Source organism: Ciconia boyciana, chromosome 3 (genome assembly GCF_034638445.1).
Source record: "Ciconia boyciana chromosome 3, ASM3463844v1, whole genome shotgun sequence".
Taxonomy (NCBI): domain Eukaryota; kingdom Metazoa; phylum Chordata; class Aves; order Ciconiiformes; family Ciconiidae; genus Ciconia; species Ciconia boyciana.
The window spans coordinates 5898556-5917766 of record NC_132936.1 but is presented as its reverse complement, the minus strand read 5'-3'; the positions used below and the strand labels follow the sequence as shown (position 1 = coordinate 5917766).

The 19211-nt window shown below is 40.0% G+C and overlaps 1 protein-coding gene across 1 annotated transcript in view; it reads right to left on the bottom strand.

Annotated features, from left to right (window-relative positions):
* CDC5L (cell division cycle 5 like) overlaps positions 1-18510 on the bottom strand; it is a 37258-nt gene extending 18748 nt beyond the window's left edge. The window contains exons 1-13 of the mRNA XM_072858327.1: positions 18330-18510; positions 15902-16005; positions 14816-14977; positions 13179-13306; positions 12227-12326; positions 11149-11367; positions 9908-10052; positions 9595-9783; positions 7944-8092; positions 5129-5291; positions 2948-3112; positions 1237-1317; positions 659-904 (exon numbers count right to left, since the gene is read on the bottom strand). Of these exons, the coding sequence (XP_072714428.1) occupies positions 659-904; positions 1237-1317; positions 2948-3112; positions 5129-5291; positions 7944-8092; positions 9595-9783; positions 9908-10052; positions 11149-11367; positions 12227-12326; positions 13179-13306; positions 14816-14977; positions 15902-16005; positions 18330-18374 (1896 nt within the window). The 5' untranslated portion in view covers positions 18375-18510. The remainder of the gene's footprint in view (positions 1-658; positions 905-1236; positions 1318-2947; positions 3113-5128; positions 5292-7943; positions 8093-9594; positions 9784-9907; positions 10053-11148; positions 11368-12226; positions 12327-13178; positions 13307-14815; positions 14978-15901; positions 16006-18329) is intronic.
* Positions 18511-19211: the final 701 nt, after the last annotated feature.

Here is a 19211-nt window from a genome sequence, read left to right as displayed (position 1 = left end):
GACAGAGTGCCCAGACAGCCTACTCATGTCATCCAGCAACAACCTATTCTGCCTATTCAGCGCTTTTTAACCAGGTATGCTTTAAGATCAGTTGCCATAGCCCAGCAGGGTCTGCACTAGCACAGCTCTATTGTATCAAGCTTGACAAGCATAATTAAACAACTTGATTTGCTGCTCGAAGTTATAAGCTGGCTACCACTGTCTAACAGTCTGCACTGCTATGAAAAAAAATGCTTAGTAATTATGGATTAACAAGCTACAAAGGCAGCAGAAGGTGGATATCACAGCTAGTTAAAGTCTCAATGATTTAACATCAATTTCCAGAAACAGCAAAGTAGAATTTGGTAACTGTTGGGGTATTATAGCTCCTACCCTTGCTTAAAATGAGAAGTAATCACAACACATTCAAAATTGTATCTAAAAGACAATGTCTCTGGACAAATACAGCATCCTCATCATTCTGCCTAGTGCCTGAATTAACATTAGCTCCCAAAAATAGAATGTGTACTTAAATTACCCTTACAGCTCTTCATGCAACCCTCTGGCGATCTCCCAACTAAATCCTGTGTAGGCTTGAATCCACCTTTTTTTGCAAGATTACAGGACCATGACGTAAGGAGACATTAGGTCACTGGTAATTAGGCCATACAATTCTCACCTTCTTGAGGTCCTCTTTGGAGAACTTCTCATAAGGATTTTGTTCCAAGTAAGCCATATGTTCTGCATTGTTGCTTCCAAATCCTGGGCCTTTCCCCTTCTTACCACTAGGCTGTTCTCCAAATGGGTGGTGTAAAAGATCAAAATGAAGCATAGTAATCATCTCTTTCTTTATTAGCTCTTCACTTTTCTGCAAGTCTGTTAGAGGTGGTTCCACATTTAAGGGTCTCAGTATCGTTTCATTAACCTGCCCAGGAATAAACAAAAATGTTCATAAACATCATACACACCACATTAACTTCACATACCTCTGACTGAGCATGAATTTTATATATCAGCTAAACCATGCAGAACAGGTGCCAAAAATCACTTGCAGTGTGACACACACAGCAATCCAAACACCCAATTATGCTTTCATTTGTGCATATGAAATAACTCATGACAATTTTGCTGTGAAAGTTTCCCGTAACACTGAAATCGGTATACTCAAATAAAGACTTCATTCTCTCATGATCTACCTAGACTGTATTTCCTCCTACAATGGTTAACACCTTTATTTATGGGTTTTTTTCCACTTACTTCTGAGGGCCGTGGTAGATTCTTCTGAACAGCTTTGTGCATTCTCTTCAGTTCCTTTGCACGCTCTGCATCTCGGAGAGCCTAGACAAACAAGCTAAGTGTTACTCCAGCTACTGTAATACAATCAGATGCTTTCTATAAATGTATGCGACATAAAACCTGACTGACTGCTGCAGCAAAGATTCCTTAAAGTATAAAGACTTCATGTTATGAAGCCAGAGCCAGATAACCAGTCACACTCTCTGTGATGACATCATAATTTACTGCCTCTAAAGTAAACGGGAAGAGCACAGCCGACTAACTCTAAGAGGAGAGATATCCTAAAAAGTCATTTCCAGCCACCAAATTCTCCTGCAGCCTCAACCCCAGCAGACTTCATTCTTTACAAATTTCTCCACATCAAGTTTGACATCTGCTCTAACCCTCCAGACAGGAAATCCACCAGGAAAAGACAGACTCTTAAATCTGCAGCCAGGACTCTATTTGTCCTCTTCTATGACATAAAGTAACTACTTCACTAAAACAATACTTGTGAGAGTGTAAAAACATGAGGTTTCTCCTCACATTCCACTTTCAGGCAATAAATAACATGAAAAGGCAGTGTTGTCTAAAACTTCAGGAACGATGACCAAGATCTTTCATGTCCTAATCCCAGCCATGTCGTGCCTTCATTTGAAAGGCAGGATGCTATTCTCTTGTAAGATATTACAACTCAAACTATTTTCTCTATTCTACACACATAAATTAACTGTATTTACGCAGACTTTTTAGTTGCACATGTGTGTGTATGCATGAGACTTGCATGTATGTATACAATATGTTCCTCCCCAAATGGGACATGCTAGGAACCAAATTCTTGGAAATGCTTATCATATTAGAAGATATCAGAGCATAGGATTTTTTAAAAAATATTTTGTTCACTTGTCAAAGCACAGTCATTGGCACAAGCCCCTCTGAACTCAAAAAAACCATTTATTTGAAGGTATATAACAAAAACAGATTTGCATCACACAAATTAGGATAAACAATAAATGGAAGAGAGACTGTTCTTATAAACAGAAAAATTTAAAGTGTCCCTAATGACTAGCTACTACAGCTATTTAACCAGCAGAATTTAAGCTAGTACTTTATCCAACCTTCCTTGATTCTGAAACAAAACAAAACCAACCCATTCACAACTTGGCTGTCTGGGTAATCCTGTGGTACAAGTCATCCAAAAGGGACCAATTCACTGCATGGCAGATTTCTATCTGTGTGCTACCAGCCTCCCTGAATTTGTATGTACCTGTCTTACATTTCACAAACTGTAACTTTTAACCTGAAACTGGGGGGGGGGGGGGGGGGGGGGGGTGACAATTCTCACACGCTTAAAATCAAGCATATGTCTCAGTAGAAAAATGCATTTAATTATATTTTTATCTTTTGGGGGACAAACGCAGGGAGGTAGGACATACACACTCTTAGAGACTTCTTCATAGAAAATGACAAGTGATACAGCACATTAACAAACTAAGAAAAGGATTCAGAGAGAAAACTGATTTAGCCTCTGTCTGTGTATACTCTGATGGCAGTAGAGAAAACAGGTACATTTTACTTTGTTATTCTGTAGAAGCTGTACCACTTACACTAAACATGTATGAAACTATGGGAACCTTACAAGGAACATATTTTATTTTTTAAAAAAGGCACTATCCACATCACACACACCTACCTGCTTGCGGGCATCTATATCAGCAGTATCTTCTACAAAGGCTTCATCTACTTCATGTTCCTCAAGTTCTTTTTCTGCATTTTCAGGCAAAACTATCTCAAAGTCGTTCTTTGGAGCAGGAAGGGCCATGAGTCCAAGGCGCAGGTGTTCACGAGACTCTCTCTCCTGTTGAAATAACAGTAAGATATAATGCTTCTGAATTCTTGCACTAAGGTGCAATACAATCAAATTCCATTCATCTACATTAGCAGACATGAACAATACATAACTAATATCCTTGTCAATCTTAGTCTGCTACAAAGCCAAAATCTTCAAAGTCTGACAAAAGGCATGTTACTAATCCAGGCTGGCCTACAGACCACCACCTCAGAGTTTACAGACTCACAGAATCATAGAATCGTTTAGGTTGGAAAAGACCTTTAAGATCATCAAGTCCAACTATTAACATAGCACTGCCAAGTCCACCACTAAACCACATCCCTACGCACCACATCTACATGGCTTTTAAATACCTCCAGGGATGGTGACTCAACCACTTCCCTGGGCAGCCTGTTCCAATGCTTGACAACCCCTTCAGTGAAGAAATTTTTCCTGATATCCAATCTAAACCTCCCCTGGTGCAACTTGAGGCCATTTCCTCTTGTCCTATGGCTTGTTAATCGGGGAGAAGAGACCGACAGCCACCTCACTACCACCTCCTTTCAGTTGTAGAGAACGATAAGGTCTCTCCTAGGCCTCCTTCTCTCCAGGCTAAACAACCTCAGTTCCCTCAGCTGCTCCTCATCAGACTTGTGCTCCAGACCCTTCACCAGCTTCGTTGCCCGTCTCTGGACATGCTCCAGCACCTCAATGTCCTTGTAGTGAGGGGCCCAAAACCGAACACGGTATTCGAGGTGTGGCCTTACCAGTGCCAAGTACAGGGGAACAATCACTTCCCTCGTGCTACTGGCCATGCTATTTCTGATACAAAGTACTGGACTATTAAGCACAGAAACCCTCTGATGCTAAAAAACAACACACAGCTTTCTTAAAGGTAGCTAATGAAATCTTCAAACAGGCTGAAATACTCAAGTAAAACAACAGCGTGGCACCTTCACCTCCCAGTAGCTTCAGTACAACAGTGGAGATTCACATAAACACCTTTCAAGAAACTGAAAAAATGTGAAAATGTGTCCATGCTGATGATGGACACAGGGGAATCTGCAAGCCTAACTGGAACTTTTTTTCCTTGCAGTTGCTCACAAATCTGGGGATTGTGGTACTGTACCAAAATGAGACAAACAGCATCAGATCTGGAAACCAGTGAAGTCCATCAGGAAATTGGAGCCTCACTTTTCCTTCTAGCAGCAAAAAGCCCTTTTATAGTAAAAAGGCTAAGACAAAACCAAAGTAAGTATAAGGACATCAAATAAACCTTGTCTTTCAAGCTAAGAGGAAATCTGAAATTCTGGACTTGAAGAGTTATTTTTGCGAGAAGAACATGCCAAAAACTTGAAGTGGATATCCTTAGCTACCCCAAAAAGAAAAATGTCAGTAGCTCTGGTGGGAGATACCCAAAGCCACAGTTAAGGCTGCAGAATCAGCCACATAAAAGGAGTTCCCAAGGTGCTACCTATTAAGGTATATGCCCTTTTATACCATGTCTAATTGGCAGGGTACATCTGGCTGAATCTCCAAGAATGGAAACATCTGTTGCCAAAGGTGATGAAAGAATCTGGATGGGACTCGGATTACTGGACATCTCAAAACCAAGTGCTCCTAATGGCAAAAATTAAACTCCTTTAGCTCAATGTTGTCAACAGGACAGACTGATGAAAAGGCCCTGTAGGTAAATCGGGAAGCCAAGATGATGAGGGATCTGAGGTCTGCATAGGATTGCAAGAAAAATGAATCTTTCCTTGAGACAGATTTCCTGCTCAGCTTCAGAGATACAAGTAGGATCAAAACGTAGCTATTTCTTCTTTGATGAATAGCTTTAGAGTGCTTTTACTGAGCATACTGAAAGCCGTTCTAAGTGGCAAGATTTCTGTTCTTTCAAATAAAGATTTGATTTTATCAGGCGATGAGTACAGACCTGTAGATAAGTGGTATAAATAACAACTGCTATAAAATAAAATTCAGGAGATGAGAATTAAAAATCCTTAACAGAGCACTGATATCCACTTCTTAAGTACTTCTTACCATTTGTTTTGCATAAGATGGGTCACTGTAATCTGCCATTCCCTCTTCCGGGTTGATGTTCAATTTATCACGCAGTGGAGTTCTACCAGGAGTTGTACCAACCGCAGGTTTAGGAGTTAGTCCTCCACGAGGAGTTAAGCCTTCTGGTCCATGAGAAGGTGTTCTGGAGGAAGTGTGGACAGTAATTTATTTTTTTTCCCCAAAGAGCTCTACTTGCAAAACTCTAAATGCTGCAAAAAGTTATGTAAATACCGTTAATAAATTACATCTAGATTTTTTTCTTGGGAGGCAGTGAAACCATAATATGCAGTTAGAAGAATCCAAAAAATAAATCGTTTAAACCTGCCAAGGTGTAACCAAGTACCTGTCAAGCTGAAATCTAGACATGTCATTATGCTAAGAGAAGCTTCAGGAACTACATCAACACAAACTCCCACTGTTACTTTTGAGAAAAGAGATTATCTAGTCACCAGGCACTATTCTGGGCTATAGTAATCAGGATTTAATTGCAAGCTCTGATTTCCCTACCACCTGTGGCAAGTCATTCACTCTTAATTCATCTGGCTTAACAGCTGTCCCATCTTACAATTGAATGAATCACTCTGAAGATGCCTCTTTGCTTTCACTGATTATTGAAGGAGTAATTACATTACAATAATTCCTTTTAAGCACCTAAGGTCAGGCAAGATGGATTAAGTCTTAGATTTTGTGGGCCTCAGTTGCTTCTCCTCTGGACTGGGAAGAAATATTGCTCTCTATCCCAATAACCTACTACATGAAAGGCATGCAGACATTGTCTTGGATATAGTCACAAGTTTTCTGTTGTCAACTTATAATGAGGTTTCACATAGTGATGATAATAAAATGGTAAGACATTGTTAAATGTCTCAAAGAAAACAAGTTCTGGAAGGGGAAAAACTTTTAGAAAAAAGCCTGCGTTATGGTACTCATCTACACTTACGTAAATATTTTCTGACAGCAATGACAAGTATGCATGCTGTAGAGAATAACCCTGGCAGAGACAGACTGGACAAGACGATTTAATACATCATTTCTACTACTAGTTACTGTAATTCTGTAGTGCTAGTAAGATGCCATAATGGCGAACAAACACAATTGTATATATGGCCTGACACACACTACTGATCCTCTTTTAAGGGATACAACAGTGCCTTATTTGCTGGGTATGTCTGTGAGAGGCAAGTGATACTCTCCTCTTGCTTGAGGTTGTTCACAGATTTTGTGAATTCCCATTTAGTGTAACAAATACAAGCAATAACGTTTGCAAGATGACACCCACAAAAAACAGCAAAATTAATTTTTATGTTTTCAAATGAATGTTTCTTAGGATATATTTACTTTGTTGATTATACTCGTAGAAAAAGTTTTATGCTGACTTTTCAGAAGAAACAATTTGCAGGTAAGCATGTTGGTTTTTTCTAGCTGTGTTAGTTCCATGCAGTGCTTAAAACACTATTACAATTTTCAACTCAAAAGAATTTTCTTAAAAGGTATTAAGTAGGATGTGGAAAAAAAAAACACCACCACCACCACCAAAAAAAACCCCTAATGCAAGGGAACAACTTCCATAAAAACCTTGCATGAAAATACTACAAATTTCATACCATCATAGGAAAAAAAGGTGTACTTAAATTAAATATTTGCTCTTTTGGCCTAAATAATCAGATGATGGCTCTGCTTCACTATTCTGCCTCCTTAAAAAGCTACAGCTTCCCTTTATTTATTTTTAACCACTTAATGGATTTTTTTTTTCCTTCTCTCTGCTCAAGGTCTTGGATTTTCACACTGATAGAGCATTTCTGCAAGCAAGCCAAGTTGCTACATAGGTACCATATTTACATGTGCAAATCTGGACTTCAGAAGCTAAAAAACCACCACAAACAACAAAAACAAACCCCAAACAAACAACAAAATTAGAATGTCTTTACATTTTTTAATATAAAATAACCCAAACAAACAGCTAGATCACTCCAGGCCAAACTCTACATTCATTCTGCACCGCATTGACGCCAATAGATCTCCAGAAAAGGATTCATTTATGTAGATTCAATTAAAAGAGCAGGGCTTTTGCACACAGCTTTTAAACAACAAAATAAAGCTGCTTTTGAAAAGCTGCCATAAAGGTCCTTTTTATTTCATTCTCCACGTTCCCTACTAGCATGATACAAGTAAAATTAGAACCCAAGTTGAAAAAATTGACAGGCAAAATGTACCAAGTGTAATATTTTTTAGCTGTATGGTATTTGACATTTGTGGGATATATATTTATTCAGGACCCACTGTAAGAGTTAAACCAGCAATTCCATACTATTTAGATTGGCAATATAAGAAATATTTTATTTTGGATATATACGGCTTATAAAATATTTACTCCAGCTTTTCAAAAATTCAATGCGGGTTTGGCTAAGGGACCTCCCACACCTTCAACTCAGAGGTAATACTTTGGACAGGCTAGGATCCACATACAAAATGACACTCCATCTTACTATTTATACTCCTGTATTACTTCAGTATAATTTATATTGCTCCAGACCACAGAAGACCTCATTTTGGACCAAAACTCCAGTGAGGTATACACTGTACAAATATACATGAAGATGATGTGGCTGAGCTTGCGAAAGACACAGAGAAGGAGAGAGTTGTACAACAAGGGCTTGAAATAAAAGCAAGTTAAAATTTGTTTTGAAGCACTGATCATAACCCACTATTTCACACACTGCAATCCACCCCCTCCACCCACCTCCACTAGATACATGCCCAGCCAAGCGCCCATTAGAAAAAGAGTCTGCTTTACCTGAAGGGTGTGGAAAGCACAGTATTTGGAGTCTGAATAACCTGTTTCTGTGGTGTTACCCCCGAAAAATCACTTTCATGCAAGGGAGTGTTAAGACCTCCTTTCAGGGGGGTATCCACGTTTGTGAGAGCCATCAAATTCTGTGCTTCCTGTATAACAGAGAACACATGCAGTACATCACTAAGACTTTCACAGCCACACTCTACTATACGTGTTGAACCGATTCAATAGCAGTAAGAACAGCTGAAGAGTTACTTGAATATCAATCAGTTTGTGGAAAATATTTAACACTTCTTAACTTTAACTCCCATACACTGGTATTTACAAACCCTACTGTTCCACGGAAAGGGATTTTAATCTTAATTTCCAGTAAAATATATTATAAATTGGAATTGCAAAAATGAGTGGGTTACTTAATGTTTCAACTTCCTTCAGTTTGCCAGGCTCCATAAATCTGCAAGATGTATTAGTGACTGAATACTCAAGTCATCCTAAGGATCCTGATTTTCAGAAGGAACAGCACACTTGCTCTCTGAAATCCAACATCAATGAAGTTTATCCAAACTGCACTTCAAAGAGGATATTCCAAAAGAGATGGTCACTATTCAGATTTTTGGTCCATGACTCAATTGGGGCTTTTATGAATATCCCCCCCCCCCCCTTTTTTTTTTCCTTTTTACAATGGCACTGTTTTTTATTTTTCCTTTTTACAATTAGGCACTCTGAAAATGAGCTGAAATAATGAAACTACTGCATCTAGCAATTAACTTCACAGATGAATACTAATCCATCTACAGAACTGTGTATATGCATAATACTGTGATGTATGTGATGTCAGAGTACTCCATTTGAAGGTGAATGCGACCATTCCTACAAACACTGCACAGAGACTTAGGTCATGATCTGTAGAGTCAAGAACTTTCTCTTTTCTCTGATCATAAAACAAAAACTGTTGAAATACAGCTCATTATCAACATAGGGGTTTTTTTTTGTTTTGGGGTGGGGTTTTGGGGGTGGAGCTTTGTTTGTTTGTTTTACACACTAGATGCACTTATTTCATTTAGCCATTTCCCCACACTCAACAAAACATTACCCAACACTACCAGTTTTTGAAAGAACCCAGACACTCACACAATCAGTGCAAAACAAATATAATTCAGAGGTTGCAAGGGTAGGTTTTTGACAATCTTTGTCCTAAGTGGTTTTAAGCCAATAAAATGCTAGGAAAAATATTCTTGCATTGTTGCAGTTAATTACTTCCTGTTAACTGAAATAAAAGCTGAGCAGCAAAACTAAGTAGGAAACAATATAAAAGCCATTGTTTTAAGGACATGAAAACCATATACATCTTCGATGCTGAGAGGCACCCAAGACAAGGGGAAATTATGACACCAGGAGAATGGGTAATGCTAAAAGTTGCATGCAACATATAATACAAAAAAAAAAAAAAAAGTATCATAGTGTTTTGAATCATGGTGACAAACAGAAGTGGATCTGCTTCTATGCTTTTCAGTGTGTCCTGGAGATCATGGGTCAGTTCAAACCCCAGTACCGCACATAATCTAAGGAATGTTTCTATGGTACTTACATCTTCTATTCAGTTGACTACTTCACTAAAACTAAAAGCCCATTCTGTACATTTATACTCTACCTGCAGGATCCTGTCTTGTGCTGCTGGCGTTTTGGGAGTCCTTAGTGCTATGCTGTTGTTGGTCACATTATATTCAGACAGAAGAGTGCTGGAAGCCGAGTTTGTAATTCCAGATTCCTCAGCAGTCTGGCGTGCAATCTCACTTGCCTGGCCTACTTTTACAACTTCTTCAAGTTCTGTATCAGATATCTTTAAAAGAGAAAATTCCAAGGCATAGTAAGATAAAATACAACCATGAGATCCACTTGATAAAACAGAAATTGTTGATTGGCATCGGCCTTATAAGTCATTTACTGATCAATTAACAGCCTACCTGAGGAGCTGGAAGCACTAGTTTACTTCTTTTTTTGGTAAATTCTGACACTCCACTGGTCTGTAGAATAGCTGAAGGCAAGTCCGACTCTTTTTTCCGTTTCATATGTTGTTTGTCTTTTTTGCGCTCTCTTCCCTCCCTTTCACTGTCAGTATGGATAAGAGAATCATTTTAGAACACACAGAAGAGCTAATAAGTAAAACAAGCAAAGAGCAAAAAGCCTGTACCCTAAGCAAAAGTCGGATATGCTGAAATAAAACATGTTGCAGGAAGAGTGAACCACCTTGTGGTGCAAAAGTTAAGTGATTAGACATGGTCTGCAGATCTTGCAGCAGAACCTGCAATAAGGCAGTGTAATGCTTCTAAATTATGGAATTAGGCAACATGTTGCTTCAGCTACAATCAACAGGGTCACTGGAGCTCAACAGGGTCACTGGAGCAAGAAAAAAAAGTCAGTCCAAGAATTTAGATAGCAAGAATCAGAGGATGTGAACAGTCCCTTTTTCTCCAGCACCTGCTAAGGGAAGACAAGCATTGTCTGTGGGATATGGGAACCAATTCCTCTTCAGTATTTAGTCCAAATAGTATTTTCTTCAGACAGCAATGGAGTCAGCCTGTGAAATCGTAAGCTTCAGTTTGAAGCTTCTGCCAGACCCTCTGAACTAAAAGCCATACAGAAAGACTCAATTAACTCACAAGCTAATAAACCAAATCATATGTAGTACTGGACCTACTCTCTCAGTAAAAAGGAGTTGGCAGAAGTAGTGGGAAATGCAATTGTACAATTGAATGTGTACTATACTGCTCAGGATGAAGATGGGCATTTAATTTCCCAACTGCGTGTTTTCGGATTTATTTGGGGGAGGGGGAGAAATCAAGCATTTAAGGAGATTCTACTTAAGAACAATTCCATTAAAAGTAACACTATGACAAGCAATCTTAATAATGTTATTACTCAGAGAAAGAACTGCAAATACACAAGCAAATCTACTGCCAAAAGAAAATGAACCTCAAAAAACTTAAGATTTCCTTTTGAAGAGCAAGAATGTGCATGAGGAACTTTATTCTCATGGCAAAAAGGTCAACTAGACTTTTTAGAAAGATAAAAAAATACAGGAGACTGCAAAGGCAGAAGCAACCTGCACTAGTATATGACCCACAGAAAATACAACTCCTGCCCACATTATATTTCAGACATTTCCAGGATATACTGTTCCCTCCTTAGTACAACACACACTTACGATCTTAATTCTCCATCGAGGTCTTGCTGACGTAGCTTCCTGAAATCTGCATCCAGGGACTGGTAGTTTTCCTCTGATGTGTCATAAAAACCAGGAGCAGGCTTCTTTTCAAATGGAATTTCTGCATTATAATCCACACCTCTCTTCTTTTTTCTTTTCTTCTGGATCTCAATTCCAGCAGCCCGAAGTTCTCGTCTTTTCTGGAGAGCAGCAAGCCGTCTAAAGAAACAGTAACACTACGTGATTTAAAGAGCATACCTTGTCATGGTTTAGCCCCAGTCAGCAACTAAGCACCACACAGCTGCTCGCTCACCCTCCCCCTGCTCCCCGTGGGATGAGGGAGAGAATTGGAAAAGCACAAGTAAGAAAACTCGTGGGCTGAGATAAGAACAGTTTAATAACTGAAATAAAATATTATTATTAATAATAATAATAAATTGTAATGAAAAGGAAAACAACGAGAGAGAGAGAGGAACAAAACCCAGGGAAAAACAAAAAAAAAAAAACCCCAAGTGATGCAACCACTCACAACCTGCCGACTGACGCCCAGCCAGTCCCCAAGCAGCGATTGCTGCCCCCCGGCCAACTCCCCCCAGTTTCTACACTGAGCATGACATCATATGGTATGGAATAGCCCTTTGGGCAGTTGGGGTCAGCTGTCCTGGCTGTGTCCCAGCATCCCAGCTTCTTGTGCGCCTGGCAGAGCATGGGAAGCTGAAAAGTCCTTGACTAGTGTAAGCACTACTTAGCAACAACTAAACCATCAGTGTGTTATCAACATTATTCTCATACTAAATTCAAAACACAGCACTATATTAGCTACTAGGAAGAAAATTAACTCTAGCCCAGCTGAAACCAGGACACCTATAGGTACCTCCTGTATCCTAAGATCTGGTATTACTTCAGTCAGTTGCTGCTGAGACAGGGCTGCACATATTTAAACAACAAGAATGAAGCTCTTGTCACAAATGACTATCAAAAAGTCTGACTCTGCAATGACTTAAGGCTGTGCCTGACTTTGTGCATTTCCAGAGTCAACAAAAACAGTCCCACTATATGAAACTAAGCATAAGCTTACCTAGCTTCTTCCAGCTGCTTCTCTCTTGCTTTTCTTTTGGCCTTCTTTCCCTGTGTATTAGCCAGACGAGCTCTAGCTTCAGACAGCATTTCAAGTTCATCTACAATAGTACAGATAAATACAGCTATGAACTTGCACTTAAAGGTGGGTGTAAGGGAAAAAGTGACATTAAGATCAGAAAGCAATCTTTAAAAGCTGAATGAATCAATGTTTTCACAGGCATTCTGCATAATCACTAAAATAGTTTTCTCCAAGTTGCTCCAATATATTTTCTAAATCATTGGCCAGATGAAATGAAGACTTTAAGAAAAAAATGCCTAATGTTGAAAATAATTCAACTAGTATCTACAGCAAATCAAAATATCTACATAGAGGCAAACTGACCACACTAATGAAATTATAATTTCATTTACATCTTCATCTGAGAGTACTATATTAGAGAACTTGTTAATTTCATTTACATCCAGATCCAAGAGAGCTATATTTGTGAACCTGTGACTGTTCAAAAACATCGCTGGTCCATTCATGGAATTTTAGCAATGTTCATTTTTTAGTTCATAACATTGCTATGTGCAAGGAAAAAAAGTCATGCCGTCCTCCTGTGCTTCAGCAGGGATTCATCTGGGAGGTATGAGCTGATGGGAAAAGATGAAGATACAGAAATAAGAATGCAAACAAGCAGAGCAGTTGTCAAAGCAAAGAACAGTCAGTCATGGTAAGAGATGATGAAGACAGATTAGACGGTAGAAAACACACCAAGAAAAGGAAAAGAAAACTGGAAAAGTATAACTGACTGGCCAGATACAGAAATAAGACAAAACCTGTAAGAAAAAATGATCAGGGTGTGGAGAAAAAAAAAGACAAAAGAAACCCAGGGTACAGAGACTGTGTAAAAAGAAATACCAATGAGATCAGATTTCTGTCAAAAACAGTAAATAAACTCCTATCTTACCTTCATCCATGTCAATAGGATCTGGCCTGGCTGGTTTGGTTTCTGGATTTGGATCAATTTCTCCAGGTTTAAGTTTCCGAGGATCATCAGCAGTTTCTTCCTCATTATCTCTCTGAGCAGCTTTGTCCCTAAAAACACACTGTATGTCACAACTGGCTTTGTTTTCCCCCAGGCTCATAATAACCATCCCTTAAATGTCCCCAAAGACCGATCAAAAAAAGTAACCTTGTACTATGTACCATACATTAAACTTGTTATACAGTTACTGCAGAAAAGATTCATTAATATGGTACAGTTACATAATCTTAAATCAGACAAGAGAAAGAAGCCAACATAGTATTACATTACAATACAATATTATATAAAATACAATATTGACAAAGCTAGTAGTAGAGAACTCTCCTCGGGTAATCTTTAACAGTAAGGACACGAATTCAAGCAGCGTGACAAAACAAACAATCAAGCTTCCCATTATGCTTTTATACTCAACCAGTCACAGCAAAATTAAGAGAGCTCATAAGGGAAAACAGCACTTTCCTTCTCTTCTCATGGCCTAAAGAAACCCGCGGTAGCATACAGAGATGACAGCTACACATTCAGCCATTTCAACAACATGTGTTTTATGTTTGTCTTTTCTCTTCTCTCTCACACACCCACTGGCTGAATATGAGCCAGCAGTGTGCCCAGGTGGCCAAGAAGGCCAATAGCATCCTGGCTTGTATGAGAAATAGTGTGGCCAGCAGGAGTAGGGAAGTGATCGTCCCCCTGTACTCGGCACTGGTGAGGCTGCACCTCCAATACTGTGTTCAGTTTTGGGCCCCTCACTACAAGAAAGACATTGAGGTGCTGGAGCGCATCCAAAGAAGGGCAACGAAGCTGGTGAAGGGTCTGGAGCACAAGTCTGATGGGGAGCGGCTGAGGGAACTGGGGTTGTTTAGCCTGGAGAAAAGGAGGCTGAGGGGAGACCTTATCGCTCTCTACAACTACCTGAAAGGAGGTGGTAGTGAGGTGGATGTCGTCTCTTCTCCCAAGTAACAAGCCACAGGACAAGAGAAAATGGCCTCAATTTGCACAAGGGGAGGTTTAGATTAGATATTAGGAAAAATTTCTTCACTGAAGGGGTTGTCAAGCATTGGAACAGGCTGCCCAGGGAAGTGGTTGAGTCACCATCCCTGGAGGTATTTAAAAGGCGTGTAGATGTGGTGCTTAGGGGCATGGTATAGTGGTGGACTTGGCAGAGCTAGGTTAACGGTTGGACTTGATGATCTTAAAGGTATTTTCTAACCTAAACGATTCTATGATTCATGCTGATCAGCCAGTCAAAAAATACCCAAATAAACCTGAAATGGAAGCCTATAAAAAGCATCCATCTGGACAACCCTCTAGCCAGAACAATCAGAAGCAAGAAAATATACACCTATCTCTACTCAAGCCTGCTCTCCAGGTTCCAGAAGCTTCTTCTGTCAAGCCAGACACATCGAACTGAAAAGAAACAGTCCTTAAGGATTTGCTTACTAAGGACTCAGGTCAACTTGAAACCACCATACTTCAGCACCATGGGAGAAGGGAATAACACATCACTACAACAAACTCTGCAGATTTTCCTGGTATGCACTTCTAGCAAAACAGAAACTCACAGCAGAAACTCATAGTGTTCCAAACACTGTGCAGCAGTTCTCCCAATAATTGGGGCAATGGTTCTCCACTGGGTTGGCATTAGCTTGGCCAGGTGCAACAGTTTCTCTTCCTCTTCCCGTGACCACTCTGTCTTCTTGATGCTCGGGTCTAGCCATTCATACCTGTTAAAAAGTGAAAAAATTAAGGACGACAGATCCAAGCTATCCATTGATTTGTCTTGAATTAATTCAGAACAGCGTTCACCCAAATCATCATCATGAAATGTCAAAATCTTGTCACACAGATTTCATACAATTTTTTCTGTACAAAAGGATGCTACTCCAGAGTATTTTTATGACATATGTATTTGAGCTTTAAAATTTATTATTTATCCACCACTTTTCATACAGATATTACCTCTTCTTCCTTTCCCCACCCCTATTCTAGCAAAGTAAGGAGTCACAAAATTAATCCAGAAAAAGAAAAGTCAAAATCGCAACAACCAAAGGTACCAGAAATGGTAGATTTGTTTGGTTTGGAACCTTCAACTGTTAACTTACCAATCTTTAACTGTGACAGCACTGTTACCTTTATACAGAAGTATTCTAATAATTACGTGCAGTTCAGTACTTGAGAAACTAAGTCTGATTCTCAAACAGATTCATACTGCATGTATTTGCATTAGTTTTAAGCGTCTATTTTTTTATATAAAATGGAATTCCAGTGCAATTTCTGAACATTTATCCTAAAGCCAAACTCTCATTATGAAAAATTAGAAAATTATCTGTAAGAGAGATTAATATTGTACAATTTTACTTCATTGCTAATACTCACTGATCAAAAATGTGTAAATACGGGGAAAAAAATCATGTACACAATTTTAAGTGATCCTGCATTTGCTAACACTGCAGTCACTGGCAAGAAGAACATTTGGCTGCTTTTGTTCAATTACTTTCTAGCAATAGGAATTCAAAACATCCACAATAGCAGAAATCAAACAATCTTAAAACTATTGTTCCTCTGTAGACATAAATTAATCTGTGGTAATTTCTAAATTCACACTAATTATGAATCTCATATTCCCAGACATGGCAATTCTCACTTACCATCTGGCTTTGCACTGCTTTGCTGATTTTCTATGCAATAAAGAAGCAATACGAGACCACTGGTTTTTGCCATATTTCATCACAGCTGCTTTCAGAATTTCATCCTTTAAAAAAAAAAAAAAAAAAAAATTTACTGTTATGGATCATGAGAACCCGCAAAAGAGAAAGTCTGAGCTCAAGCAGAGAAGAACATGGTGGATTTCATCTAATGGGCTGACCCAGTGGAAACAGCACAGCACTGCTGCTTCTTTTCCACATTTGCTTCTCAAGACGAACGAGGATTTGTATTTCAAAGGCCAATGCAATCAATAAAGATTAAATTAAAAAGATAAGTGATTATTATTGTGGCCTACTTCACAGACCCAACACAACTTCCAATACTATTACTTTGAATTCTCTCTAACACACAGTTTTCAAAGGTAAAGAGGTAGGGAAGTGTTCATCTGGTAATGCCACATTTGGAAAAAATAAAATAAAATTCATAGATACCTCTGGGTAGCTTGTTTTAAATAATACCATAAAATTACCCTTTCTTGTTTTTTTCCCCATATTTTAATGCAAATGGAATATTTACCTATCAATGGAATATACTGTTAAAAAAAAAAAAAGTATCACAAAAATAAATGAACTTTATAGTAAGTTTCTCTTTAGCAAGTAAATTGTAAAATAAATCACTTTAATGTTCAGAATGTAATATCCGAAAGGGCTGATTCCAAAGCTTATAAATTTCTGGTGGAAAAAAAAATGTTTAATGGATTCAGCTTGGGAGCCAGGTTGTTCATATACATCAAAGTGTGCACTGAGATTTGATCAAAAGCTATAAGTCCTATCAATTGTCCGACAATCCATCCATCAATCCCCTTCCCCCAGGTAAATGGGTTCATTATTTCTGGTTTCCTCATAGGTCAGAAAGTGGTATTTTAAATGCATCAAAGCTATTCTTGCAGCCTTGTCAACCACGGACATTCCTCCTCTGTATCCAGTAAGTACTCGTAGCTGTGTTCAGAATCTGTTCAGCTGCACAGTGCACATGCTGGCCATCAAGGACAGATACTCTGCCTAGCACAGGAACCTCTCAGAGTGCACAGCAGCTTTAACTGTAAGGTGTTGATGAGCTCTGGCTGGAGCTGCTACAGCAAACGATTCATGTAATTTGTATTGAAAAATGAATAATAAATCCTCTCTCGTATTTTAAAATTTACTTGGTGTTATATGGGATGCAGTAGGCATATTGATGACATTAGCAGGCTTTTTTGCAAGTAATTGGTCATCTTCCTAATGACCTGGTACCAACTGGTCCCACTTTCTGTCTTATTAATGTTGTATGTATAATGAAAATGTTAATCAAAAAAATAGCACCAAAGAGAGCTATTTCATGTCTGGTACAAAAAAACAGGTGAAATAATGATTTATTTAACCCACTGCTGTTTTTCTGAACAGTCACCAAAATCAGTCAACTATGGAAGACCATAAGAACAGGGTAAGCACACAGTGGTTCTTCCTGTCCTCTGCTGACCTCCAATTTAGTAGCCTCCAGGCACAAAGCTGGTATGTCACAAGTGGTTAAAAGCACATGCAGCGCACAGTACTTTTATCTTCCATTAATTTTTCCCACTGCTTTTTGGAGCTATGTGCATGCCTAGCGGTTACAGTATACAGTGGCAGAGTTCTGGATTTTACAGTGTCAGGTACCTCCTTTTGCTTTGAACAGGCTGTCTAATAAAACTGACATCGTTGATTTCTCATGTTATTATTTTCCTCTTCACAATCACCTGCAGTTCTGAAAGCATCTGACGGCAAAAATGGGAGAGAGCAGTGGGGTTTTTTGCTCGGTTTTGAACGACACATAAATTTATGTGTACAAAATCCTTCGGGCTGCAGGTGAAGAGCCTACACACATCTCCACCACTCCCACATTTGGAAGGTTCTTCAAGGGCAAGAGATTCCAGCTCCCTCACACCCCCAGAGAATAAGAACTCTGCCTATGCAGTTTAAGACACACTCCAGCCTACAAAAGGGACATCTCCGTGGACAACACGACTCACGTATCCCCTTCAGCTGCTGTAGGGGCGGTTTCGGGGATGGGGGGGTGAGGGACACAACACACGCATGGCTGAGCTTCCTGTCCTCCCAAACACGTAGCCTTCAGGAGAAACAACACCGATTTGACCTCTGCTCACGAGGCCAGGCTGATGAGGAATCAAGCCCACCAGAGCCATAGTGCCTGCAGACGCCTAACCCAGGAAGATCCCAATCTTCCCCCACCTCCACACGGTTACAAGACCACATGAACCCCTTGCGCATGCGTACCACGACCCCTCCACCAGCGCCTGCGCACTAGAGCAGAACACCCCCACCCCACCCCCACCCCCAGGCACTGAGGCCCCAGCCCTTGGGGGGTGGAGGATTAAAGCGAGCAGAGTCCTACCTCGGTGTTCCGCCACACACCGCCTTTAATCATGATCCGCGGCATCTTGGCGGCGAAGGGGATCGAAGTCCTGCAGAGAAAAAGCGGTGAAAGGAAGGAAACGCCGCTCGCTTCAGCGGGGCCGGCCGAGACCCCGCGCAGGCGCCCTCCGCGGTAAAGGCGCACTCTCTGCGCAGGCGCACAGGGGATACGGTAACAGCCGTGCCGGGGAGGGGCGGCACCGCTGGCGCAGGCGCACAGGGGCGAGAGAAACGGCGGGGGGGTGGTGGTGGCTGGCTGCTCTGCGCAGGCGCAGGCTGCGCGGCGCTGCGCCTCCCCGGACGGGGCGTTTTGGGGAGGTGCTTTGCGCTAGCGCCACCTATGGGCTGGAGGTGCGCACGGCGGAGGGGGCCGGGCCTCCTCTTCAATGATTAAGTGACTATTCATTAAGTTGTGTTAAATTCCCCAACAGACACAAATAGGGAAAGAAGGGGACAGCAGAAGAAAATCAGACTTCACCCATGTTACGTTTACAGTGTGTTTTGTTAATTTGAGATAAAATGTGCATTTACATGGACACACCATAGCCCAAATGAGAATTGAGGTAGTGGCATATAGTAACATAAATGGGTGTTATTTCCTTCCTTCTATTGTAGATAAAACTGGCTGGTGGTTAACCATATTGCAGCATGCTCTGATTCACCTATATTCATCTACTTCACCCGTGTTTAACTTTTATTCACTTATTTAGTAGATGCATAGGAGATAAAATGACACCTATTTGCTCAAGTTGTTTGTCATTAGTGTGATTTCCTATTACATTTTACTGTTTTGTCCAAATTCAAGATGTGTTCATTAAGAAAATTAAGCGAATTTTTTGGTTGAAATAGAAAACTTCATAGT